Raw genomic sequence first — 27,952 nt, 5'->3', positions numbered from 1 at the left:
GCACTCATCCCCCTATGACCCTCCCCCCTCCCTTCCTCCTTATCTCCAGGTTCAAGGTGCACTGTCTCCTGCCAACTCAGAGATGAACATGTACAGCTACAACAGTCGCAGCTCCAGTCCCACGCCCAGCCTCAACGCCCCCCGAGCCCGTTTCTCTGCCTACGACACCCTGGTGAAGAGGAGGGGCGAGGTCAACAACGCAGTACGTTTCAAATATAAAAAGATGCATGAACTGTTATTTTAGCATAACATAAATGACCATTAAATCTGACTGCCCTCTCTCTTTCTCTCTTTCAATACCTGTTTTTGTTGCTACAGGTCGCCCCCTCCAACCACTACAGCTTGCGCTCTGCTACTGTGGGAGTGCCGAATAAAAAAAACTACATCGAGGAGTTGACCAAACAGATGGACGGCTGCCAGAAGGTAGGCCTCATTCTGGGATACCAAGTACTTCTGCTGTAAGAGTGCGGTTTGTTACCACAAGTCAGAATATATATTTGATGGTGTGTGTGTGTGTGTGTGTGTGTGTGTGTTTTCTCCAGCGTAACCAGTTCCTAGAGGCAGAGAGTGTGGAGATGGAGAAGGAGAGGAACCAGATAAGGTCAGACATGGTGTTATTTTTGCATTTCATCGTCTTTTTGGTTTCTTTCTTCTTATTTTTTCACTTTATTGTGAAACTCTCTTTAAAGAGAACCTTCAACCCAGAAGAGGTTGGGGAGATAATGCTTCTCAGCTGCTGTCAGTCTTTAAAGGCACACTAAAGTTTTTCTTTAGGGATTAACTTTAAGTTGAGATGCAATGAAAAATATGCCCCCAATCCTACTGAACACCTATACACAGTACAGAACAGTCTATGACATTTTTTTTTTATTTCTTAGAATTTTTATCTCCAAATCTAATTGCTGTCAATAATGAATGACATACTGTACGTCCGACAAGCAATCTAAACGTGTATCGACATTTGAGGTCCGCCCACTTTGTAGCGATCCAATCGAATGCAAAGGATTTGATTGAAATGCCTTTTGTAACTCTGCCTCCCTCTGCAGGTTCGAGATGCGCGGCCTGCTGGTGAACAACGAGGACCTGCTGAGGACCAACACTCAGCTGACCAACGAGATGAAGAGGATGAGAGAGCAGATGATTGAGATGGAGAGGGAGAACCAATCCATGGCCGAGAGACGCAGGGAGATGGAGGTGTGAGAGGATGGATGTACTGATACTGTAGGTGTCCGTGAGGGGGTTTCCGTGACTGACTCTTTTCCTGTCCTGATCAGATTGAGGTGAAGCAGGCCCGGGACATGATGGTGGAGGCCAACACTCAGGAGTACGCCTTCAGCTTTCTCCAGCAGTCGCTCCAAAACAAGATCCATGACGCTGAGGTACACAGCAGCTTCTCACACAGTTCCTCTCTTCCTCTGCTTTCAAACAACAACGACAATGACAACTGTGAAAAGCATGTAACTCCAGAGGGGAAATGCACAAAACGTGACCAAATCATTTCAAATTCACATAATCCGATGAGAATAATTTTCTCAAGGAACACTTAAATCCTTCTGTTCATCTAATCCATGTTAAAAACGCAATCATAATTCATATTGTAACTTTTTCACAATGCAAAGGTTTCCAACTCCAGATAAGCTGATGACATTAAGGCACCACATGATATTGTTGGTTGTAGTTATATATGCAACAGTGTACCTGGTTCATTGGCAAGAAAGAAAAAAAAGGTCCTCTGGGAAAATATGGAGATTTAAAATTCCCAAAAATGTCCAAAGCTTGTTGTCAGCTTTTAAATTGGTGTCATTCAATCAGTTCAGTGTCTCAGTAAATCAACGAGCACACAGGGGGAAGAGAATTGATGTTCATATAGAATTCATATAGTGAAAGGAGGCAGAGCTCTGAACCGTGTGTGTGTGTGTGTGTGTGTGTGTGTTGTGTTCAGGAGAACCTGGAGAAGCAGACGCTGCACGCCCAGACGCTGTCTGAAAAGTTGTGGCTGGCGGAGAGACAGCTGGAGGAGCTGGAGGTCCACAAAGACACTCGAGACAAGAGGACGTCGGAGCTCAACAGCAACGTCCTCAGACTGGAGTCCGAGGTACAGACGGAGATGTTTTATTTGTTCAATAATACATTACCGTAATACATAATCCTTTCCACGTATACCTTCCTACGTATTATTGGAATATTAGAGTGAAACAAAAATAATTAATACTTGCAGCACAGGAATCTTGAGATTCTTTTTTTCATGACTGATGTATTTCTCTTGTTTACATATTAAAATGCAAAAAAAAGTCAAGATACATCAAGATAAAATAAAAAATAAAAAAGGAGATTTTCTTCTTTCAAAATAAAAACAACAAAATAGGGAACGCTAAACTGTAGTTTTACTAGTCTGTTAAATTCCTGTGAATTAACAGAGAATAAAACAGTTTTTAGGAAACAAAAACAAAAATGCATGTATGCATTCATAAAACAAATACCGTAAACAAAACCAGTGGATACAAGCTAATCTCTCCCAGGACACTTAACCGTTTGCCATTTTTTACAAACTCATAGCACTGCAGCATGATACAGTTACGTTTGCAAAAAGAGTTGATAAAGGATGCGTTCCCTTGAGTGACACTTCTTTCCGGCGCTGGTAAAGCTGTGTGTGCACAGCCGTGTGTGTGTACCTGCTCACCGTGTGTCCCCGTGTGTGTGTGTGTGTGTGTGTGTGCTTCCAGCTGGCCGAAGCCCTGCAGGGCGCCACGCAGGCCTCAGTCGAGCTCAGCCTGCATCAGAAGCTGCGAGCAGACAGCCAGCTGAGGGTGGAGGAGCTGGAGGAGTCTCTGCTGGAGAAGGAGCAGGAGCAGCAGAGGCTGCAGACCCTCGTCAGCAGACTGCAGGGAGAGGTGCGCCCCCCCTGCCCCGTCCAACACTAACTAAATATGACCCGGCTGTGTCAGCCCTTTAACATGACATCACATGATGCGTCCTGTCCCGTGCGTGCAGGTCTCCGGCAAGCTGATTGACAAAGAGCGGACGCTGGAGGAGGAGATCCAGCTGAGAGAGAGGATCCAGCTGCAGTGCAAGCAGGCGGAGAGGTCGGTGGACGACCTCCACATGGAGCTGCAGAGCACTCACCAGACCAAAGAGGAGCTGGCCAAACAAGTGAAACTGGCTCAGGTACAAAGTGCATAGGTTGCATATGAAATGAATGATTAGACAATATATACTATATTGTAATATACTAAGTAAAAGTATTCTCATCCCATGAAAACACCCAAACCAAAAATGTGGTGGTCCGTGCTTTTTGACTTTCCCCTGTTTGTTGCTGCCAGCCCACTGGTTGCTGATGAAGATCAGCTGGGCACCGTACCTTTTTTTTAATCCATAAATATTCAAACATATTATATCAAATTGCGAACCAATTAAACCAAAAAAGTAAAAGTGTCACTTTCCGCGGTGTGTTTACATACGTGACCTTATGATTCAAACGGAGATGTCCACTTGAATTAATCAGTCATGCAAACCGTCAAGAGCGTGGGGTTAATGAGGTATTAATTATGCAAATCCCGTTCAAGCAATTGGCGCGCTAATCCCATAATCCTAAATGTTCATCGTGTCGCTATTCCTGAAGATACTTCATCTGCGCCTGTTTTCTAAATAGCCCGCATGTGTTCCGCTGATGAGACGGCGGCAGACGGCTGACCTCGGATCAGAAGCTGAAAAACAAACAAACGACGTGTTCTGACAATGACTTGTTACTGTTTGGACTCTCGCAGGAGAAGATGATCGACCTGGAGAGCGATCTGGAGGAGCTGCATGACAGCGAGCTGAGATGGGCCAACAAACACAAGAGAGCCATTGAGCAGGTAAACAGGAAGTGATCGGCTTCACGTCGGCTTACTCGCCGTCCCGTCTCATTGACTTTTGGCTGACTTGGTCTGGCTGTTTATTAAGACGTCTGTCTGTGTGTTGGCTGTCAGAACGAGCAGCTGCAGCTGAAGGTGATCCAGGAGAAGGATCTGAACGACCAGCTGGAAACTGACAAGGTCGCCATGGAGAGACAGGTACTGTGGTGTGTGTGTGTGTGTGTGTGTGTGTGTGTGTGTGTGTGTGTGTGTTTGCACTTCTTCCCTCAGACTACATTTAGACCCTCTTTCTCAATACCTTTCTCCATCTCTCTGAGATACTGACGGAGTTTTTAGAAAGATGAATGAACGGTTATTACGTTTTAGCACAACATAAAGACCCATTATTAAATAAGCATCCTTAAATCTGATTGCACTCTGATAGACAAGCTGTAATGGAGACACGGTTTCTGTGTCTTTGACGTTTCTGTACTATAATGTCTTGTTACTTACCGACTATCTATGCAGCTATATAAGCTAATGCACTCATGAACTTAGACAAAAGTTTAAGAATGTTAAGTGTGAATAAAAAACTAAACAAGAATGCCGATACAAGTACTGTGTGTTCATTTCTGAAAATGCTTCAGTGAAAAGGACGGCCTTTAGCTTCCATTTATAAGCACTGTGTTTAATATCATCTCTCTCTCTCTGTTCAGCTGCGGGAGCTGCGTCTGGAGGTGGAGGAGCTTCAAAGCTCCAGAGTTCAGGAGGATGTCATCTCCAGAGCGGAGAGCAGAGTCAAAGAGCTGGAGAACACCCTGAGGACAGAGGAGAGGTCAGTCACGTGACCCGTTAAACAAACTGTTAGGCCGTGAATTTGGGCTTTGTCCGTAGGTTCGGTCTATTCTCAAGTCAAAGTCAAGGTCGTGTAACCGTCCGCCCGTATTTGCTGGAATTTGGCACAATCGGATGGACTGAAGACAAACTAATAGGATAATGTGACGTCTGTACGGAGGCATGCGACCACGAGGCCGTCGTTCTGAAGAACCGGTTCCTGAGGCTTCTAAAAGGAACAAAAAACAAACAAAAAAAAAACATTTTGTTCCGGGTTTCTAAACTTGTGTGACGGATTAGTCTCCTTCTCAAGCAAGTTTCTAAAAGTCTGCTGATCGTGTCGCCATAGCAGCTAACGGGCGGATGTGTGTGTGTTGCGCAGGAACAAGTCGGTCCTGGCGAACGCCGTCAGTAAACTGGAGCGGAAGACCAACGAGCTGAGCGACCAGATGGAGGAGGAGCACAGGATATCAACGGAGCAGAAAGACCTGGTACACACACACACACACACACACACACACACACACACACACACACACACACTCCCCGACATGAAGGCCACATTACAGAACAGTCTGATCCACTTGTTCCTTTGCTAATATGCATAACACAAAATAAACAATAAATAAAGGGATAAAAAAGGATGCCGAACAAACTCCAACATGTTGTTGGGTCCTCTTCTAACATCGCAGCTTACTCCATCAACAGTCTAGACGGTGTCACATGGGCATAAAGAGGGCGGTGCATATCTCAACCCTGATAGAATCCAGCTCTCTTTTTGATATTATATTTGTCTATTAAGTAATTTGCATTGGATATTTACAGTTTGGGTTTATTTTCTTTAAACATTTTCTTTTTAGGAAATCCCTATTAACTTTAAATGCCTTTTTGGGCCTTTTAATTTGGTCGCATTCAAGTAAGACACAGTTCTCTGGGACTTTTTTCAAACATTTTCTTTTTTGAAATCTTTCTCACGGTGAACACGGCGACGACAACGAACAGCCGCCGCGTCACAATTGTTTGGGTTAATAAGAGTAGGCGGGGACAACCTCGTCTCAGTGAACATGTCCCATCCCTCTGTCCGACCCTGAAACGCGGCTCTGTGATTGGTCCCCCAGATGACCCAGAGGATGCGCTCTCTGAAGCGCCAGCTGAACGAGGCGGAGGAGGAGGCGAGCAGGAAGGAGGCGCAGTACCGCCACACCCAGAGGGAGCTGGCCGAGGAGAGGGAGACGAGCGGCCGGCTGCAGAGGCAGCTGCTCGACCAACACCTGCAGACCAAGTACGTACTCTAACACGCATACAGTGGTTGCTATGGTTACCAGTGGTTAAACACCTGTTTTTTTCCCCCTGTATGGCATGAAGAGGACATGTAGATCTTTTTCCTACACATTAAAGGCCCAAATACACATACGGTCTCGTTCATGGTCGCATTATCGCCATGGCATGAAGTGCGTCGCCATAAGTCTCTCCGTCCCCGTCTTCTCTTCACAGGCGGAAGGAGACCCTGACGATCCGTCAGACCCTGGATAACCTGAGGCTGGACCTGAGCGTCGACGACGAAGACGAAGACCAGCAGCAGCCACCGCAGCAGCAGCAGCAGCAGCAGCTCGCTAACAACGTCACCAAAGTGTAACCGCATTCTCTCGGTACGCATCACTGGACACTGACCACCTCTTTCTAAACCTGCCACGTTCTCACGCTCACAGATGGGAGGTCATCTCATCTGCAGGCTGCACACGGCAAAGTCCATTCTTCTCAAAACAAAAAGATAACTGCTAAATGTGATTAAACCCAAAAGTCCACCGGGACATTTTCCTATGTAATGTTACATTTTGTAATGGTAATTTGTGATTTCCCAATAATCTCCTAGAAAGGACTGTTATTCTTCTTCCTTTCAAGATGCTTATGAAACGATTTGGCATGTGTGCATGATTTGCTGACTTCTTATATGCACTGACTAAAATAATATTAAAGTGTCCCAGTTGAACTCTGGGGACACAGTGTTTCCTCTATAATTAGAATCAAGTGCTTTGCAGGAAACTTCTCAAGAAACCTTTGAGGAAATCTCAGAGCCGACATGTTTATCGCCCTCTCCTGGGCACCAGCAGGAAGTGCAACAGAAAACTGTTTACCTCAAAAAACAGAAACTCCTGGTGGACTCACAGCCTATTTGCGGTGTGACACCTCGATACACCAGTCAACAAGGAAGTCAGACGCCTCTTTTGACAGGTCGAGCATCACCTTTTCTTCATTTCTATTACATAGAATATTAAACAGAATGGTGGTCTGCTCATTCCCCAAAGGAAATAAATGTACAGGAGCATTTTTTTGTCAGAGAGATGCTGACGTAAACATAACAGGGAAATTAAAACGTGACAAGGATTTGATAAAAGGTGCCTTGTAGTTTTGAAGCTTTACATTATTTTTCTTGTAGTTGCTGTTAAAATAAGCTTTTTATATATATATATATATATATATATATATATAGCCTGAAGTATATTTTTGGTGTGTGTTTTCATCCAGTTACACAAACGTGCCTTTTAAGTCCAAACGGCGGCGTTCACGGGACTCATTTTTATCCGTCTTTCAAGTTTTTCTCATAGAAAGCTCACACTCAAACTGGTTCTGTGTATATTTGACAATCATCTCTGATTTTGCTGCGTTAGTTTGAGCTTTGCCGATGTTTCTTCCTTCAGGATGGATCTTTCATGTTAGTATGATGAACATATTCCACACTGGCTGTTTATTATCATTATGGTCGTGACACGCGACATGCTCTAACTGCAGCTGGATCTTCTTTCGATTCACACACAGAAACAATTATGAGATTATTTATATAAGAAACTGGTTTTGCTTCGTATTTATGTTGTTTTTATGATTCAAAGATAATAGAATTGTCTGTATTTGCATTTGCTTGCAGGGCAAAACAAATATTTTAGAGAATCATTTATTCGATTTTAGAGTTCAGTTTTTGGGGGTATTTAGGGGGTTTGCTGCTGTATTGAGGTAACTTCCTGTCCCACATACGTGATACCTGTCCATGAGGTAAGTGATGAAATATGATTGTCAGCTAATAAGAAAAATAATCTCACATCACTTCGTTAAATCTCGATCTTTAGAAATTGTATTATATATACATTTACTCAAATCAGAGAAAAATAAATGAAGTTGAATGGAAATACAGTTTTGAAAAGTTTAATGGTGTAAAAGCCGAGTGTTTCAGCTCTCAGAAGTCCAATTCATGTCTCAATACAGTTGATCCAGGATGTGTGTTAATGCAAAGCGTGAAAGACAATAATAATAATAATGGATTGTGTTTGAAACAGTTTCTGTTGTTTCTATACCATCTGTTAGGGCTTCCGTTTGCTGTTGTTTTGAAGGAAACTGAAAGCTGGCTGCGTTGTTAGAATTTTAGTCGTCATTGGAAAATTCACTGATTTCATTCTTAAATGTTGACGGTCCAAAAAGTTTGTCCTTCTGATTGAGTTTTGAGGAAATGAAACGCAGCCGCGTGGCGACGGTCCTCGGCTTGAAGCTCAGATAAAGTTTGGGTTTTCTGTTGTGTTTACATTTGTTTTAATTTTTTCTGCATGTAAGAGTTTCATATTTCAGCTGTTGGGAATGTGCGCTACATTGTCATTTCTTTTTTTTTGGGGAGGTTTCTCCTTTTTGGAACAAAACGCGATTGTGTCCACAGATATGTAAAAAGAAATAGATTTCATTGACTTATTTTTGTAAGTACACTCCACATTCTACTGGTTCTACTGTTCTCGGGTATTTATTTTTCGCATTCTCTGTTTCGGTGAGAAGTTTCTTTTGTACAAGATGCAAATAAATTTTTCTCCACTGAATTCTGGATGTCGTGTCCTTTGACAAAAATGTGATTGTTTTAATATTGAAAAGTGATCGACCAAATGTTTGTTAAAAAGCTTCACGTAAAATGACTAGTTTGCTGTAACAGGCATTATCTGGTACCATGAGTAAGAGGCACATTTATTTACTAAAATCATACGACTAGTTGCATAAAATGACATTCTGAAAAGGCAGTTCTCTCCAGCAGTCCCTCAAAAACCCGATCCAGGACGAAGATTTCTCTCTACTTCCACATTTCTGTCGTTCTTTATTGTTAAACCACAACAATAAAACTGCGAGGACGTTGGATAACAAGCATGTGTTGCCTGGACATGACCTTGACCTGACTTATTACTACATACATGACATTTTTCTCACTTTTTTTTGACATGCTATACCTATACCATGACTTATTTATTTACATGATTTATTTCAACATACTAAACTTCATCATACTTAAACTATGGCTTTTTTTAGGGCGACTGTGGCTGGTTTTAAAAACAAGTTAAAGAAATAAACATACCCTTCTCATTCAATACACTCAATCTCTTTGCATAATGATGACATCCCAACAGAGACAAAATAGTTTAATGTCCCATTAACCCTGTAATTTCCACAGTGAATGCTGTTGTAAAAATCATATATCCTCATAAGAGGATGTGCTGCTGCTGAGTATTTATGTGAGAGCTGCTGCTAAGTGGGAATATCCTGACCACAGCTGGAAGGAGGAAGTCAGAATTACCGTTCCACGGAATAAAGTTCCATCAAGTAACATTAGAACTCCCCCCAATGTTCCCAGTGCTCAAACCAAGCCCTCCACTGGGCATCCATGATTCACAATGTGTACACAACCCAAAGCTTTACAACAGCAACACGTAAGAATGAAAAGACTAGATACAACACTGGCTCATCTATTAAGAGTAATTATCTCTAGATTGTGAACGTTTAACCAACCAATAAACAGAGAGCAGATCCACTAATATGTTTCCAATGATGACACAAAAGAAACAGAATTAGACCCATGATGCTAAAGTGTGATAAAATAGTATTTATTTCACAGACACATACAAGTAAAGGAAAAAGAACAGCTTATAGTGATATTTGTTGTTGTACACATAAAGTAAATATATATATATATATATATATATATATATATATATATATATATATACACACATATGTGTATATATATACATGTGTATATATATATACACATACATACACACATATATATATACACACATATATATATATATATATATATATATATATATATACACATACATACATATATATATATATATATATATATATATATATATATATACACACACATATATACATATATATATATATATACACACATATATATATATACACACACACACACACATATATATATATATATATACACATATATAAATATATATGTATAAAGCCATCGCATACTGCAGAGGAACATAGAAAAACTGAGAATACCACAAAATGATCCACAAAAAAATAGAAAGAGACATAAAGATGGCAAACGATGATGACGCGCCATAGAGACAGAAGCCATGAACAGTCACTGCTACTGCGCTTGGCCACACAATTCAGTCTAATGGAGGGGTTATAGAACGGGACTCAGTATCTTTGAAAAATTAATCATAAAGAAATACATTTCTGAATTTTACTTTGCTGTTTAGATTGGAAATAATATTGACTTTGTTACCAGTGAAACCAAGCAATTATGACAAATCTAATATTTGTGCAGTTATGCTGCACTAAACAGCATATGCAGCAATGTAGTTAAAATGTGTGAGCGGGCAACAGGCTCATTATCTTGATTATGGCCACATTATTTCCATTAAAGGCCCAGTAAAGCACAGAGAAATGTATTCAATATCCGGGTTATTGGAACTGTCAAGAATTGAAGGAAATCATCGGTGACATCATATTTGGAGGTAATATTATGATTTAAAAAACACTTGCATTCATTATTGACCCACCAATTAACAATTTTCAAATTTGTGTGTCAATAATATAGATCTTTTATTTTTCTTAGTTTTCACTATGTTAATATTTATCTGACACATTTGACAGCTTACTGACAAACACAACTTGTAAATACACTGAACAAGTTGAACAAGGTAACATTGAAGTATAGCAGGTGGGAAGAAGACATATCTAGAAAACACATACAGTAATCATACAGTAACACAGCTTCATATAACTGGGGAGAAACAAACAAATACACAATGGTGGAAAGGTTCTCCAGACATGGATCATCACTCACTAATACTATGTTTCTGTGGGTCATCTCCTTTCATTCACGTTTAGGCATTTACATGGCAATGTTATACAACAAAAACCTTTAAAAGCTTAATTGAGTATTTACTGAATATGTATTGCCATTTTCTTCTGATTAGATTTATTGTAAAAAAAATATATTTTTACTTAGGAATATATTCCAATGAAATATAATTAATATTTTGTTTCACAATTGACTTGTATATTATATAATGAACTGCAACATTTATTAACACAAGACTGAGTTAAACCATGTCTGGGAAACTTTCCCTTATGTTTTACTTTTTTTTCTCTCTCTTTTTTTTAATTTTTTTTTTTTACATATAAACAAATTGTATGATTACATACATGAAATGTATTTTTTTTTCTTCCAAACGTAACATATAATTATATATATATATATAAAAAAAGCTTCAACTGGACCCATGCATAATATGTGGAGCTAGCTTGAGTGAACATACAGTTTGAATAAAGTCTGACTTCGATGCATCTTATGTTTCTGACCAAAACTACAGTCAATCAATAAATCAATCAACCAATTAGTCAGTCAAATCAGATAACGAGACAGTTTGGCTCAAGAGAACATGACAATAAGTATACCTATTGAAGCCCCATCAAAAAAGAATCCGATGAAAATATTGTTGTGAAACGTGCTAAATTTTTAATAAGTATCTCAAAATGACGAGGTGACACATACGTCATTATTTTGAGAAACTACCGTACAAGAGGTATATTTTCATAACATGGCCTTCCATAACCACTGTGACAAAGACAGAAACCGGTGCTTTTATTTAATGCCTCCTGCTCGAGCATCCGGTTTGCTCTACAGGTAGTTCAGGCTCGACCCGCCGTGAGGACCGCGTGGCTGGACGCGGCGCACGAGGACAGTGAGCGAAGGTCGCTCTCGCCGCTCTCGTCAGTCGCGTGACCCTGAACGCCCCCTCACCAGGTGTAGTTAGCCGTCGGGTTGCCCTCCCAAGCTTTCCATTCGCATTTAAGCTACACCTCTAGTAGCGCTGTCATGGCGACTTTATACATGTTTTATCATATAAATGAACCAGCTCGTTATCATATGTTCCTACAACCTCGTTTTTCTCATTCTGTTAATAAAGGTGGCCTTTAATAAGCTTTTGTATCTAGGTGAAATATGCCTCTTATTGCCTTGTTGCTGTATTCTTCTACTGCTGCAATGAGCCCAGACCTAAGCCCAGGCTAAAGTAAAATAAAAAAAAATGTAAAAAAGATCCCACAGATCAATGGATGATACCAATTGTTAAATAAAGCTGTAGTCCTACTGTGGACACGGACATGCATTTAAATTGTTTTCTACCTCTCCCCCCTCCCTAGACTATGTGCAAATCACAAATAATAAAGTGCCGTCCTGATTTTAAAGAATAACTTTACACCCCCCCCTGAAACTGAAACTGAACTTCTCACTGGTGATGTAGAGGTGCACTCCAAGACACCCATCAGTGTCACGTTTGACATGCTAATCAGTGGTGTGGCCAGAGTTTAAAAAAAACACACAAAACCTTCGACCCCAGGTGGCAGCAAAACGCTGCTTTTTATGCCTGGTGTTAAATTACTCTTTAAAAGGTTTTGTGTGTGTGAGAGAACTGTAATGGCACACATTGAGAATGCAGTTAGTAGGGGTAGTTTGGAGTCAAGACAGGACTGCTGAATATCTAAGGTTCTAATTGAGTATCAACGTAACGTCATAACGCTGGTAGTTTGTGAAAGGCCCATATCTCTCTCTCTCTTTCATTCACACACATTCAGTAACAGTGGATGGATGGATGGATGGAAAGAGGTGGAACAAAAGACACGAAAGAAGACCTGTACTAAAGACGTCGAGACAGGATGAGGAGCAGAACATGCAACATGAAATCACTCGTCGTAAATGAAATGAAAGTCTAGACAACCAAACCCGGACACGCCCACACCGGACCGTATCCTTTATGTCCAACCCTTCAAGGTTCACGAGCTTGGAGCGGGTTCACCCCCCCTCCCCTATCAGCTGAGACCATTAATCCATTAATGCCCGAAATTGCTGCTTTAGCGCACACACACACACACACACACACACACACACACACACACACACACACACACACACACACACACACACACACACACACACACACACACACACACACACACACACACACACACACACACACACACACACACACACACACACAGAGAGAGACTGGCAGTTATGCTTCCTTCACAGCATTGAGTCGGTGGGTCAGTCGTTGTAATAACGGACGCACATTAATCTGTGACTCCTCTTCGTCAATCTAAAGACAAAATAAAGGATCGTGAGGAGTTCTGGGCGGGGAGCAGAGAGGATCGTTGTCTCCAGAAAGAAATCTTCCCTTTTCCACAAATTTAAAAAAAAAAAAGAGCATATGTTCTCCTGTTTGGCAGCTGCACTTCATTCCTTGCTTAAAAGTTCCAAAAATGTTGCTCCTCTCCAAAAACATAAAGGGGGAGGAGCCAGTCCACCTGAAGCAGCATTGGTTGTGAGTGAACTCAAATGTCCTGATGCAGTGTCGCTCCTACGGTCCGCTGAGGTTTGAACAGTGACGTTGCTGAATTGAAACAAAAAACTGAACTGACTAGTCTGTTTTCTCCTGAAGCCAAGGACAGTAGAAATAGTCTGCTGATGCATTATGGGTTGTGCAGCTAAATGTGACTGTTTAGATTTGTCCGGGGAAGTCTTGCAAAACATACCCTCCGGTCAGCTTTTACACTGGGTAACTTTACCCTACCCCACAGAGTTCCCTGCACGGGTTCATCCCGGTCTTGGATCCTGGTTGGACCATGGCAGATGCATTCTGGTTAATGTAGTTGAATACGGACGGTCAGCTTGCTGCAGTGGTCCAGGCAAAGGCCGACTCTCGGGAGGAGCCCTAGAACGGGCCGACAAGGAGAAGATGCTTGAAATCAACCTGAGGAGAGGAGAAGAGAGCAGAGGAGAGGAGAGGTTTGGTTTTATTCCACTATCGCAAGAACAGCAAAACACTCTACAGCTTCATTTGAAAACCAAGTAAATAATAGTCAAACAAACAAACAACCAAATATAGCCAAAGAACAAAACAAATAAACAATGTTAAAAAAAAGTCTTTCACTGAGCATAACATGCTCCCAGTAGTCCATTTGTCCCTGAAGCCTGGACATTGTCCACAGCCTGGTCATTTCTTAAGTAGGGCCAAGTCGCCTTCTTGGGCAGCAAGGAGAGGGAGGAGAGGGAGAGGAGAGGAGAGGAGAGGAGAGGAGAGGAGAGGAGAGGAGAGGAGAGGAGGAGAGGAGGAGAGGAGGAGGGGAAGAGGAGAGGAGAGGAGAGGAGAGGAGAGGAGAGGAGAGGAGAGGAGAGGAGAGGAGAGGAGAGGAGAGGAGAGGAGAGGAGAGGAGAGGAGAGGAGAGGAGAGGGAAAAACAGAAAATAAGTTGATGTGAAAAAGCAGGAAGAGAGGTTGGAGAAAAGAGGAAATGAAGGAGAGATGGATGGATGGAAACAGAAGAAAAAAGCATAAATCATAATGTAATTAAGCGCTGCCTTAAAAGTACAGATTTAAATAGCAGAGCTGAATAACATACAGGCATTCTTGCAGGGCTATAATCTGTGTTTGTTAGGCTTATAATCACATGTTGGCTGGCTATCTGAAGGGTTGTCTGAATGTTGTTTACTTTCAACCATTTGGGTTCTCACTGTACGGTTCTCACTGTACGGTTCTCACTGTACGGTTCTCACTGGCTTAACTCCGAGTGCATTCTGTGGTCCTCTCATGAATCTGAAAGTGACGCCTCATTAGGATTTTAATTATCTCCGCCGCGGAGGCTGGTCACCATCCAGAGGTCGCAAACTATCTGGCAAACAAGCTAAACTAAGAAGCATAAAGCGCCGTGTGTGTGGCCATCAGTGGGAACTCAACATCTTCACAACACGTGTGCAACCAGACAAAATACATCTGATGCAAAGTGCTTCAGGGAAGAAGGATTTTTTCATGCGTTAACAGCATTATTTTCTTTGCACTGGGAGGGTAACACTGCTGCACACATTGACCGAGAACATGGAGAAAGGTACTTTTAAATGGATACTTTCATTTTAAATCTCTACCAGACGGCGTAGTTGATAAAAGCAAAGTTATTTGTAACCACTGCAAACTGGAGTTATCTCATCAACGGAGTACTACGAGTATGAAGTACCACGAGTATGAAGTACCACGAGTGGACCACGAGCATGAAGGACCGCGAGCACGAAGGACCGCGAGCATGAAGGACCGCGAGCATGAAGGACCACGAGCATGAAGGACCGCGAGCATGAAGGACCGCGAGCATGAAGTACCACGAGCATGAAGTACCACGAGCATGAAGTATGTCTTAAAGGCGTTACACAGCATTGATGCCAATAGCTACCAAAACAACCAGTGAAGCGAAACTTTGGGTTCCGACTACTTTGGATGCGGCGAGCGGGAGAACTGTCAATAAACCAACGCAGGAACAATGAACACATGCTTCGGCCAAGTGGAGAGCAACGGACTGCAGGCCGATTCCTGCAGTGGAAGAGGTCGTTCTGAGGAGCGTCCTTAGAAACGCAACGAAAGACGGCGCGTATTAGCCTCAAGACTCACCGTCGTAAGGAGGATAAACAAATTTGTATGAAACGGAGCGGACTACAAAAATGGCGGCGGGTCAGTGTAACTGCTCAACCTGCATCACTGAAAGTGTTTATTTTTTCAGAGGCTTTACAGAGTAAAAAGTCCCCTGCACAGTAAATTCCAGCTGTGTTTTTTATTTTCTTTGCTAGACCTGTTCAGAATTGAAACAGATGTATATACTGTATGTTAACTTGCTGTTGCTCTGAGAGTGCCTGTTGTATATATTCTGAACATTACTTTAAAATAAAAGCGTGTAATACACTAATTCATGCGATTAATCGCTGTTAAACACAGAAAAATAATGCGATTAATCGATTAATTTTGTTCATCTTTGCCCAGCACTAATATATACTGTATGTATAAATAAATATAGATATAGACATATATATATATATATATATATATATATATATGTCTATAGTCCACCGTCATAATATTCTAATTATGTGTTAAAAGAGGTGTGGCAGTACATAGAGTTTATCATCATGTCTCAAAATGAAAATAAGCAATTACCAAACAATTACAAAATAAGAAATAAAGGAAAAGAGTCACAACCAAATGTGCATCTCACATTAGATTGGCATGGACTTCATCTTGACCATAGAGGTGAGTTCCTGTTTGGTCACATGATCGCGCCGCCTCTGTCTCACCCTGGAAATAAAAAAACAATCAGTAAACAGACCACATAGCTGTGGCCTGCGGATGTGGATGTGTGTGCGTGTATGTGTGTGTGTGTGTGTGTGTGTGTGTGTGTCTTACCAGATAACAAAGATGAGGGAAAGGACGGTGGTGAGGATGACCACGGAGAACAAAACCAGCAGTATCACCAAACCCAAATTCCCTTCATCCTCAGGATGTACAGAATCTGAATTGGGAGGGAGGAAAAAACACACAACATGGGTTGGGGGGGGAAGAGAGAGAGAGAGAGAGATAAGAGATCAAGGTGGGAGCAGATGCACGATAGAAGAGACAGATAGCATATAAAAATAGAAAAGTTGGAAACCAGAATCAAAGTTGAGGAATAAGAAGGAAGCGAAGACAAAGTGGAATGAGACACAGCGCACACGTCGCTGTGTGTTTCTCTTCTGAAACCTGTGAACATTCATATTTCAGGTTTTTCTTTTTTTCCATCCACTGGTGTTTGTGTGAGAGAGAGAAATAAATAGCGCGATGTGTTCTCAGATTTAATTGCTCCCTGGTGAGAAGTTAATTTTAAAATGTGGCATTACAGCTTTCACACAAACATGCATTTATCATACTGCGGGGGGAAAACAATTCTGATCAAACACACACAAAAAAAAAGCCACAAAAACATACTTGTCCTGCTGTTTGAAACGCAGGTTGGCGTGAAACAGATCCCACCTTTGATCAACTTGACGTGTGTTAATAATTATTTACGCCTCAAAATGAGACAATGGATGTTTGTTTTGTTTTTTGATATAATGATTCCAGGGAGGAGCAACGGTAGCAAACACATTAGTTGTGACAGCAATGTCTCAGCGGTAAGTACGAGACAAAACCGTGTGAATGAGTAGTAAAAGGAGCAGTGGGAGTGGAACATGCACTGTGAGCGGGAGCAGCAACTGGAGCAAAAACAACTGGGGGTGGAATATCATTGGCAGAAATGGTCATGAAAAGAAAAAGAAAAGGAAGAAAAAGAAGTCATTGTACTACTGTTGAGTGACAACATAAACACACACACACACACACATGAAAAGCCATAACGCAGATGCCCAAATCCAATCCCACCCCCCATCTTTCCAGTATTTAGCTGTGCTGTCAAATAAAAGGCAGAAAAATAATAATAACTTACTGTGTGACTTTGCGGTTGCGATTTCAGGTTTTGTGCTGAAGGGAAAAAAATTGTCTGGAAATCTTTCCTCTGGCTGCTCCTCTGGAGACTCAGACGTGGAGGAGACTGGAGCACACGCAAAGAGACACATTTGAGGCATTTATTCTAGTGAGTAACGATGAATATGCAGAATATTTTCTAGATTCATCTTTTGTTTTATCATTTTATGAGATTAATCTTTTGGTTTATAAAAACGTCAGAAAATATAAAAAAATGTTCATGTGACACAGAGTCCAAGGTGTTTCATTATGTTTGTTTCTTATGTTGACTCTATTGTGTCATCTCTTGACTTCAGTCTTAGAAAGTGCTCTCTCTGACCTTCCCACGGCCTGACGACAAACAGGGGACTCCATTCACTCCACTGGCTGTCAGAGTTCACCTCGTCGCGGGCCCGAAGCTGAACTTGGTGGAGGTGACCAGCCAGGGCGTCAAAGATCACGACTGGACCGTCCTCGGAGAAAACCTGAATGATGGAAAGAGATTGGACAAAAAGCGTCTTCATCGTGGGTTTACACCAGACGACCTCTCACGCGTCTGGTACGGGAAAGATTTGGATTCAAAATCACAGCAGAATTGATGTTTTTTCCACATTCCTATTGTTGTTGTTTTTTTACTCCGTTGTTGGGACTTGTACGAGCGACTCATTACCTAACCATCATATTACAGAGACTCATTTGGCATGAATATGTAGATTCAAATTATTTTAGAACAAGTGAATCTACTATCTGCAGTAGCAAATATGAATCAACCCAACAGACATTTTCATGATGCTCATGAGGCGTGATTTCACGAATCATTATGTGCCATGATTTTTTTCTTTCTTTTTTTACATACAGTGCATAGTGTATACAGTGCATAGTGTATACAGTACATAGTGTATACAGTGCATAGTGTATACAGTGCATACAGTACATAGTGCATACAGTACATAGTGTATACAGTGCATAGTGTATACAGTGCATACAGTACATAGTGCATACAGTGCATAATGTATACAGTGCATAGTGTATACAGTGCATGATGTATAAAGTGCATAGTGTATACAGTGCATACAGTACATAGTGTATACAGTGCATAATGTATACAGTACATAGTGTATACAGTGCATAATGTATACAGTGCATAGTGTATACAGTGCATACAGTACATAGTGTATACAGTGCAGTGTATACAGTACATAGTGCATACAGTACATAGTGTATACAGTGCATACAGTACATAGTGCATACAGTACATAGTGTATACAGTGCATAGTGTATACAGTGCATAGTGTATACAGTACATAGTGTATACAGTGCATACAGTACATAGTGCATACAGTGCATAATGTATACAGTGCATAATGTATACAGTGCATAATGTATACAGTACATAGTGTATACAGTGAATAATGTATACAGTGCATAATGTATACAGTGCATAGTGTATACAGTGCATACAGTACATAGTGTATACAGTGCATAATGTATACAGTGCATAATGTATAAAGTGCATAATGTATACAGTGCATAGTGTATACAGTGCATACAGTACATAGTGTATACAGTGCATAATGTATACAGTGCATAGTGTATACAGTGCATAATGTATACAGTGCATAATGTATACAGTGCATAGTGTATACAGTGCATAATGTATACAGTACATAGTGTATACAGTGCATAGTGTATACAGTGCATAGTGTATACAGTGCATACAGTACATAGTGTATACAGTGCATAATGTATACAGTGCATAATGTATACAGTACATAGTGTATACAGTACATAGTGTATACAGTGCATAATGTATACAGTGCAGTGTATACAGTGCATAATGTATACAGTGCATAGTGTATACAGTGCATACAGTACATAGTGTATACAATGCATAATGTATACAGTGCATAATGTATACAGTGCAGTGTATACAGTGCATAATGTATACAGTGCATAATGTATACAGTACATAGTGTATACAGTGCATAATGTATACAGTGCATAGTGTATACAGTGCATAGTGTATACAGTGCATACAGTACATAGTGCATACAGTACATAGTGTATACAGTGCATACTGTACATAGTGCATACAGTGCATAGTGTATACAGTGCAGTGTATACCGTGCATAATGTATACAGTGCATACAGTACATAGTGCATACAGTACATAGTGTATACAGTGCATACAGTACATAGTGCATACAGTACATAGTGTATACAGTGCATACAGTACATAGTGCATACAGTACATAGTGCATACAGTACATAGTGTATACTGCGCATATGGTGTATACAGTGCATACGATATATGGGGGGGGGGGAGGGGGCGGGGGTTATATGGTGTATACAGTGCTCTGCCAATATGCAGCAGTTAAATCCACACTGCACTGAAATGAAACCTTCAGCCTCGCGTACTAACCTCCGACCAGTATACGGAGCCTTGGGGCCTGTATCTGATCTGAAACATGAGGGGGAATGCATCGTGCAGCGGCCAGGAGGCAGGGAACTTCCATGAGACGATCAGCCTCTTTGGATGGCCCTCGAGGCCCTCCACCAGCAGGGACTCTGGAGGGTCTGGTTTCACTGCAAACAAGGACCCATAGCGAAATCAATCCAACTTTGATTAAAAATGATCACTCTTTCTTTGCATATATCGCCTCGCTTTTTGCCTCAACCACTTAAAAATAAACTGAATTGACACCGTTGACACTTGTAACATTTGTTTAACCAACTCTTTTGCTGTGTGTGTGTCTGTGTGTTTTATTGCGAGCTTACAGAGCTCGTGTAACCTAAAGCGGACAGACGTGGTCTCGGACCCCAGGGCGTTGCTCTCAGTGATTCTCAGGGTATGGATGGTCTGCCAGAAAGCGGGATGATCTACGTCACAGTGTTTGTGGGCCAGATCCAGGACGCATGGCCTCCACTCCTGACCAGTCCCCCTTTTTAAAGAAACAAAAACAAGTGCTGAAAGACACAGGAGCACTGCTGTGATGAGTCACCGTGAAAAAAGTTGCTAAAACAAAGGATGCGACTTTGCACTTATTTCAAAATGTCACATGTGTGGCATGTGCACCGCGTTTCGTTTCGTCATTGCTGCCCGCTCTTACCTGAAGGAGGCGTTGTACTTGGCTGGCAGGAAGGTCTTTACCGATTCCGTCCAGGAGCAGCGGACATGCGTGTGGTTGGGCACTTGACAGGAAACGCTCAGCAGCCCTGGGTTGTCTGGGAGACGGGAGGCAAACAGTTTATCGTCAGGAGGGAACGGGAGTATGTGTTTTTAATTATCAAGGGCCTTATTAAATGTTATATTTGTCAGTTTTCTCTGTCTTGTCCTCAGGTCTGAACTGAACAGCTCTGTGCTCTAGTGTCCCTATCGTGAACCAAAAATATTTCAGGGGAGGCTTGGCCAGTTCCGTGGAACCCCCCCCCCCCGTCCCTATTAAAAGGAAGCCCACTTAAGAGAGCCGCTTCCTGCTCGAGACAGTTACAGGAAGCGGAGGGCTTTTGTCTATGCGACGGCCGATAAGACCGGTTTCCCTCCCTGAGGACCGCTGGCACTGTTCTGTCCAGATCATTGGCGCTTCGCAATAAGGGGCGTTGTCGGGAGCCACAGAGCCGGCATGAATCAAATGTTGAGAGAAGGAACTCATTCATTAAGAACACACGGGAGGGAGAGAAATATAATGAGACATTGCGGAGAATATGCTCAGGCTAAAGAGAGACGAGAATGTGGGAGCAGAAGAAACATTACATTATATCCAAAAACTGAACTGTACTGTGAGGGACTTTTATAAAAAGACTGAGAGACAAAGTCAGGCAGCGTGCACCCGGGGACAAGACACGACACAGCAACACTTACGGCCCAGCCTGAGTATGACGGAGTGGAGGAGGAGCCCCCGGTCGTCGTGGCAGCTGTAGTTGCCCTGTGCCGAGAGGTCGGCGTGCAACAGGACCAGGGCGCCATCGGGAGTCACTCTGTGCCGCGGCAGCGCCGAGCTGTGGTTGAGATGCCACGCCACAGGCACCCTGGTCGGGGACACGTAAGGGTTTAGTTGTTATTCCTGAAGTACTAAGCTCTTTAACGCAGTCATTCCCAAAGACGACACCCCCCATGTAGGTCATTTGGAGAATTTGTTCCATACACTTTGATTTAACACATATCTGCAGTACGCCCTTGAGCCACACAAGGGTGCCTGGATGTTTGTATTTCTTATTTTTATTTTGTAGCCTACTTGTGAAAAAAGTCGACTCCATGAATGCATTTTAATGCAAGTTAATAACATAAACCTATATATGATTTTCAATCAATCACAGAATAAAGTGGTGATTTATCAAAACGTATATCTCTTCTTAAATAGCTGTTCACCTGTTCAAGAGCATAAAAAGTGACGCATAAATGACAGTGACGATGATGAGGATTTTTTTTAGTAGGTCCCCAGAAAAAAAAGGAAAAAGAAGGGCAACATCATAGGTATGACATACCTACATCTGCATATCAGTTTGTTTATCTTGCAATATTGTGTTTGAAAAACCATAATAGTTAAAGGAACAGGAGAATAAGAAGCTTTTTGTTAACTGTGAGAATCAGTCAACTAACCACCGGGTTCGTCTTTTTGGGAAATTAGCTGACAATACAATGCAATTCACTGTGTAACATCCTATTTATTCTTTTCATTGAAATTATAGAATATGCTGTCCCTCTCTCTCTCAAATTATTGAGTTCAGCCCTTTCCCCTTTCCCTCCCTTTGTTTATCTTCCGTTGCCTCGAAAACAAAACGTTGACTGTCAGACAACCATCAAAATGAATGAATATACAAATTAATTTGCTCCTGTATGACTATTTAATGTAATAATAATAATAATAATAATAATAATAATAATAATAATAATAATAATAATAATAAACTGCTGTTTTGGAGTGTCCACAAAAAAAAGCTGGAAATATGCTGGAAATATCTCTTTGTCACGAGAAGACAAAGAAACAACTTCAATGTACACAGGAAGCGGTTTTCTTTCCTCACCCGATTTGTGACTTCCCGCAGGCCAGTGTCACGTTGGACTGCATGTGCCCGTACTGCACGCCCGACACTGCAAACACATCACATTAAACATTAAAGCAAACACCATGCAGAAATACCACGTGTCCGCATTGCCTGTATCAGGGTGATTTAGGCGCCGCCGCTTACAGTTGAGTCAACGGCATCACAATAACATGACCGTACAAGGTTTGGGATCCTGCAGACGCTGGGCCGGGGACACTTTGGCCCGCTCACGCTGCTTTATTATTGTCACAATTCAAAAATAATCGCTCTTATTAGCAGATCCACTTTAATATCTTAATATATAGTCATAGACAGAGAAGCAGTGCAGCGTATTAGGAAGATATCAAAAGCAAGGTACAGATGTAGGGCTCTATTTAAACAATGCTGTATGCATTTAGGGTGTCGCCGACTCCAGGTCTGTTAGTCCGGGCCCTACAGTGGTCTCTTCATCGATAGGGCCTGCAGCGTTGCTACTTAAATGACGGAGTCGGTCAATCCGAAAAGCGAGCGGTTTTCTGCCGAAGAGAACGTATCTGCTTGTGTAGCAGACCTCCGCCTCGACCTCTCCGTTTCCCGATCCTCTGTCCCATCAGCGGCTCCGTTTCGAGTGCATAATGGGCAAATGTAACTTTAGGTCCCTGCGTGCGTTGGCAACCTGCCTATGTCAGCACATCTTGTTATTGGAATAATAACACTTTAACGTAGCAGGAAACGGGCGCACACAGGAGCACAAATAGCGACTTACACAACGTGGTGAGAAAATGCCAACTGCGTCGGCGTGAAACTAGCAATGACAAGACACTTAGATCACATCCACATCCACTAATACGCGTTTCAGCATCATTTTCTAAATGATCTCCGTCCACACGGCAACCTTTGAATACATGTATCGCAAGACCAATCATACGTGCGAGTGACAGTAAACGGTGTTTCTGGTGCCGATCCCGCTGAGAAACAAAATCCCCGGAATACGTCGATCTGGACAGATTGCAGCTGCTTTTGGCACTCTGTCTGAATTTGCTTGTTCAAAAGATTGATTTACTGGCTATAGAATCCCCCCTTTGTGGTATCCATCCACGCAAAGAGCTTCAGCTTTGTGTGCGGCGGTTTTGAGATAACCCATCTCGGAACTTTCTGTCCCGACCCTGAGACAACAGCGGTGAATGGAATTTGCTCACATCGATACAAAATCCCACTTTTGTTACATTTGTAATACTCAACGAAAGAAAGCGGTGATCAAGAGGACTCACCGAACCTTCGGTGACCTGTGTCTGAAAATGGAATGAAGAAAGAAAAATAAAAGCTGACAGGCCACGTACATACAGTGAGTTTGGTGTGGGGAGCGTGCCACTGAATAGAGCAACCACTTGCCGTCATAACAGAGGAGTTTTAGTGGCGGCTAAACTTGCCATCCAGCGAAGATTGGAAAGGCGGTTCAGATTTGAAGCAATACTAAGTGCAGTGTATGACTGAGCAAATATTTTGTGGTGGCTGCAGTAATTGGCCACGCTGATACTTTATCTCAGTATGCGTGTGTATGTTTAGCTTGGCTCCATATTATGAAAAGCTGGCATTTACAGTGGGTCTGGAGTGGAAAAACATCACGTTGACTGCCAGTCTGCCACGCACGCACCTTCATTAATTCCCACCCTCAATCTGGCATGCACACTCCCTGCTGGCCTCTCCTCCCTCAGTAACAAACTATTTGTCCTGGGATTGCATTTTAGTTTGTTTCCTCCTTAATTTTTGATACAGACCCCTGTTTGTGTCACAAGTCTGAGCGACATGAAAATGGCTCACATACAAAAACATTAAGTCGGATTCTTTGTAGTGAGGGCACCAGGCGGGTGGAACCCTCATGAGGATGTTATTATTCAATGTGCTCTATTGGCATATATTGATGTTACTATCCTAAAAAGTTACAGAGGGCCTTTTCAAAGCTCGCTGTTCTGGCCTTCCTGCTGTTGTTTTTAGTGGCTGTGGGGAAACGAGACAGCTGGCTAAAAAAAGAGCGGCAAAGGGCTGCACAGTGTATTTGTGGCTACATTTGTGTTTCTGAGTGGAAGGAACAATTAATTCCACTGAGGTTCTTTTGTCATTAGCAAATGGAGGCCTGCAACGAAAAACCGGACGTGTCTTATGATGTTTGGATATCAAACCGAGTGCATCCAATGCTGTTGACTGCTCTGCCTGGACCCATTTGAGCTGACGTTGACATGGCAACGACAGGGCTCTTCACAGGCCAGCATTCTGGACGTACCGAAGAGGGAGCCATGGCGGTGACGAGCTCAAAGCGTAGTGTCATCTGCCTAGACGGTTTACTCAACAACTGCCGAGCTGTGAGCCAGCTTCCTGTCTGAAACTGATGTGCGGCGATCACCGCGTGCACAAAAACACATATGGTCGTTTTTTATCATCAGCAAAGAGACTGAGCCCGCTTCTCTGCAATTAACCGGAGAAAAGGCCAAGAATTTTGGTGTCAGTAGTTTCGTCAACTCACAAAATTAACAAACATTGGTCATCTACAGCTGTTAGTTCTTAAAAACTGCATTTATCCTTCAATTGAATTTGTACTAACTACATTATCAAAACGTTCCTTAGTCTTTTCTCCGTACCTTTTAATTTATTCAATGCCTCTCTCGTCAGTTCTTTCCAGATTTTCTTTTTCCCTTTAACCACCAAAAACACACACACACACACCCCCCTCCCTCGGTTTCTGTAAGTGTGCGTTACCTGGGGCCTTGCAGTGCAAAGAGTTGGCTGGTCTGAATGTGTGTATTCATGTTTTATTGGCAGTGAAGTACATTATTCCCCAAACCCGCAGCGTTCCACTCATATCTGATTCTCCCCCTGGCGAGTGGGCCCAGGCCCAGACACACACACACACACACTCTCCTGACATTGAAATCAGATGGCAGGGTGGACACAGAAATTGCAAGCTGGGTGAAATTCAGAACTTTCCAAACAATAAAATAAATAGGACCCTGGAAGCTGCCATAGAGGTGATGAATGGGTGGTGGTGGTGGTGGGGGAAGGGGGGGGACCTTCAGTTGAAACATTGACAGTTTCACCTGAAGGGCCAAAGGCGAGTGCTCTTATTGTCGGAGCGGTTCACTTGACTGGCTTCAGAAAGAGATACAGCAATAGAGAGTGAGACCGAAACAAAGATGGAAGAAGCATTGCTTAATGTCAGATTCCTCCAGTAATGTGTGAGGCCGGGGGGGGGAGAGACCGCTTCAACAATAGATTTATTGTTCACAGACCAACACAAATTCCATTTCAGCTATACAAATTAAATAAAAAAAGTACATGTCAAAAATTGGACAGAGAGAACTACACAAATGAACAACGACATGTTTAAAATAAAATAAAAAAAGTTCTCCAACTCTGCTTTGGATTTGCTCGCTCCTTTCTTCTGCGATAGCTTTAGATCCCACAAGCACTTTGAGTGGAGATAAGTCAAGAGCGCCCAAAATAGTCGACAAAGGAATCCGTGCCTGATCCTTAACAGAATGTGTGTTTGTACATTATGTGTGTGCGTGTGTGTTTTAAACGTGTCCTCGGGACACTGGGTGTAGACGCGTGTGCGACTTACCTTCATCAGTCCGAATCTGAGCACAACCGGGACGCAGCGACCAAGATAAAAAACAGATGACTGTCAGACACACAGGACTGGACAAAAGGCCTGGCATCTAGAGAGAGAGAGAGAGAGAGAGAGAGAGATGTTAGACACAGTGCTTATAAATGGCAACTAAGCATTTTCTATTTTTTTTTTTATTCACACACTTAACATTCAGTTCATGAGTGCATTAGCTTATATAGCTGAAGTTATTTTCAAGCCTAAAAGGTTTGGTGGTAAGCATGGACAACACCAGCAACAGCATTATTATCATCATCATCATCATCATCATCATCATCATCATCATTCTGAGTCCATTTTGTGCAAGAAAAGGAAAATAAAATGTCTGGGGAAACCAGCCAGACGTGTTTAATTTCTTTGGTCGATTTGCTCACTGCAGCTGTAACGACATACCGATGTGAAAACACAACGTGTTGCGGGCTGTTAATTCACACACCGGGCCGCTTCGGCCTTTCTGTATTTTGCAAATGTCACCAACAGTCTGAAAATTCAAAGACCGAAAATGCAAAAACTGGTTGCGTCGATCTCCCGCAAGTGGAACGGTCTAAAAACTAACAACACATTTCTCATAAAAGAACAGAAGGGAGATTATGTTGGACTTTTTTCTTGTTTCCACTGACTTTGTTAAGTTTTAGTCCCAGTTGTGCTAGAGAACAAATCCATGGAGCGGTTTGGTCCCGTCAAGTTCTGTCATGTCATTCAACCAAGATGTGTTCTCTCTCTCTCTCTCTCTCTCTCTCTCTCTCTCGCTCTCTGAGCGTGAGCGCGGAGGTTGTGAGCTGAGAGCGTTGTTGTGTGAGTAGATGGTGGTTTTTGTGTGCTTTTCTTGGTGAAAGTGGTCGACAGAGAGTAGTGTATGTGGTAGTGTATGTGGTAGTGTGTGTTGTAGTGTCACTGGGGTGTTGTGTGGTGTTACTGTGTGTGCGAGGGGGTTTTCTGTGTGAGTGTTGGCGCAGCCGGCCGGCACGTGCTGGCGGCGTGCAAACGGCGGGCTAGCGCGGTGTCATGGATCTCAGCTGGTTGACGCGGAGACACGGTGTACGGGTTGCGCCGTGTTTCGCGTGCTCCGTGGAGGACTGCAGTCTGTCGGTGGGGCGGGTGGTGGGTCACGGCAGCGTGAAGTCCGCCGCCCGCATGAACAGCGCGGTCGTGATTTTTCTCGACAGCGTGGAGAAGGTGAGCCTAGTGGCCGCGAAAGGCATCGTGGTGAAGGACACAGTGGTGCCAGTTCTGCCGCTGGTAACACTGGCGGTCAGGGTCACGGTGGACAACGTGCCTCCGTTTATTAGGGACGAGGTTTTGCTCAGTGAGCTGGTGAGACACGGGAGGTTGATTTCGCAGGTGAGGAAGGTCTCCTCGGGGTGCAGATCTCCCCTGCAGAAGCACGTTGTGTCTCACAGGAGGCAGCTCCTCATGGTCCTGAATAACAAGGGTGAGGAGCTCGACTTTGAGTCGAGAACTTTGACTATGTGTTTTATGTGAAAACGGGAAGTGTTTCAGGTGTGGACGAGAGGGGGCATTTCACTTCTAGTGAAGCGGCTACTGAGGGACAGAGCCAGAAGGATCCTGAGGGGGTTGGAGAGGACCGGCAGGAGGCGCAGGGAGGACAGGGGGAGACGGGTGGGCCCCAGCAGGGTGAAGAGAGGGTCAAGAGGGGCTGGGTGGGGCCCAGCAGGGCGAGGATGGGGTTCAGGAGGGGCTGGGAGTACAGGGAGGGACGGGTGGGGTTCAGCAGGGTGGTCGGGTGGGTGCTGGAGGGAAAGAAAATTGTGCGCAGGAAGCGGTTGTCATGTTGACAAACATGACAAACAGTGAGGTTGGCATGGAGGAGAGTGAGGAGGAGCTTCAGGCTCACCGTTTGAAAAGGAAGAGCAGGGAGGAAGGGGAAAGTTCACAGGCGAAGAAAGGAGCTTTGGGAAAAGGGGACGGGGAGTCTGAATCTAGTATGAAGGAGGACTATGA

At 42.9% G+C, this 27,952-nt stretch overlaps 2 protein-coding genes across 2 annotated transcripts in view; one reads left to right on the top strand and one right to left on the bottom strand.

Annotated features, from left to right (window-relative positions):
• Positions 1–6,423, top strand: part of LOC117740748 (myosin-13) — a 47,391-nt gene extending 40,968 nt beyond the window's left edge. The window contains exons 12-25 of the mRNA XM_034547286.1: positions 50–202; positions 319–423; positions 543–601; positions 1,047–1,194; positions 1,275–1,379; positions 1,943–2,095; positions 2,724–2,891; positions 2,992–3,165; positions 3,765–3,854; positions 3,969–4,052; positions 4,550–4,668; positions 5,050–5,158; positions 5,786–5,949; positions 6,162–6,423. Of these exons, the coding sequence (XP_034403177.1) occupies positions 50–202; positions 319–423; positions 543–601; positions 1,047–1,194; positions 1,275–1,379; positions 1,943–2,095; positions 2,724–2,891; positions 2,992–3,165; positions 3,765–3,854; positions 3,969–4,052; positions 4,550–4,668; positions 5,050–5,158; positions 5,786–5,949; positions 6,162–6,303 (1,773 nt within the window). The 3' untranslated portion in view covers positions 6,304–6,423. The remainder of the gene's footprint in view (positions 1–49; positions 203–318; positions 424–542; positions 602–1,046; positions 1,195–1,274; positions 1,380–1,942; positions 2,096–2,723; positions 2,892–2,991; positions 3,166–3,764; positions 3,855–3,968; positions 4,053–4,549; positions 4,669–5,049; positions 5,159–5,785; positions 5,950–6,161) is intronic.
• Positions 6,424–12,976: 6,553 nt separating this feature from the next.
• il11ra (interleukin 11 receptor, alpha) overlaps positions 12,977–27,952 on the bottom strand; it is a 37,758-nt gene continuing 22,782 nt past the window's right edge. Inside the window, exons 2-12 of the mRNA XM_034546951.1 lie at positions 25,946–26,042; positions 22,330–22,396; positions 21,167–21,333; positions 20,415–20,529; positions 20,083–20,246; positions 19,727–19,890; positions 17,645–17,789; positions 17,288–17,392; positions 16,234–16,339; positions 16,046–16,125; positions 12,977–13,765 (exon numbers count right to left, since the gene is read on the bottom strand). Coding sequence (XP_034402842.1) covers positions 16,047–16,125; positions 16,234–16,339; positions 17,288–17,392; positions 17,645–17,789; positions 19,727–19,890; positions 20,083–20,246; positions 20,415–20,529; positions 21,167–21,333; positions 22,330–22,396; positions 25,946–26,042 — 1,209 coding nt within the window. The 3' untranslated portion in view covers positions 12,977–13,765; position 16,046. The remainder of the gene's footprint in view (positions 13,766–16,045; positions 16,126–16,233; positions 16,340–17,287; positions 17,393–17,644; positions 17,790–19,726; positions 19,891–20,082; positions 20,247–20,414; positions 20,530–21,166; positions 21,334–22,329; positions 22,397–25,945; positions 26,043–27,952) is intronic.

The sequence above is a fragment of the Cyclopterus lumpus genome, chromosome 12 (assembly GCF_009769545.1).
Source record: "Cyclopterus lumpus isolate fCycLum1 chromosome 12, fCycLum1.pri, whole genome shotgun sequence".
NCBI lineage: Eukaryota > Metazoa > Chordata > Actinopteri > Perciformes > Cyclopteridae > Cyclopterus > Cyclopterus lumpus.
This window is presented reverse-complemented; position numbering and strand designations above follow the sequence as displayed.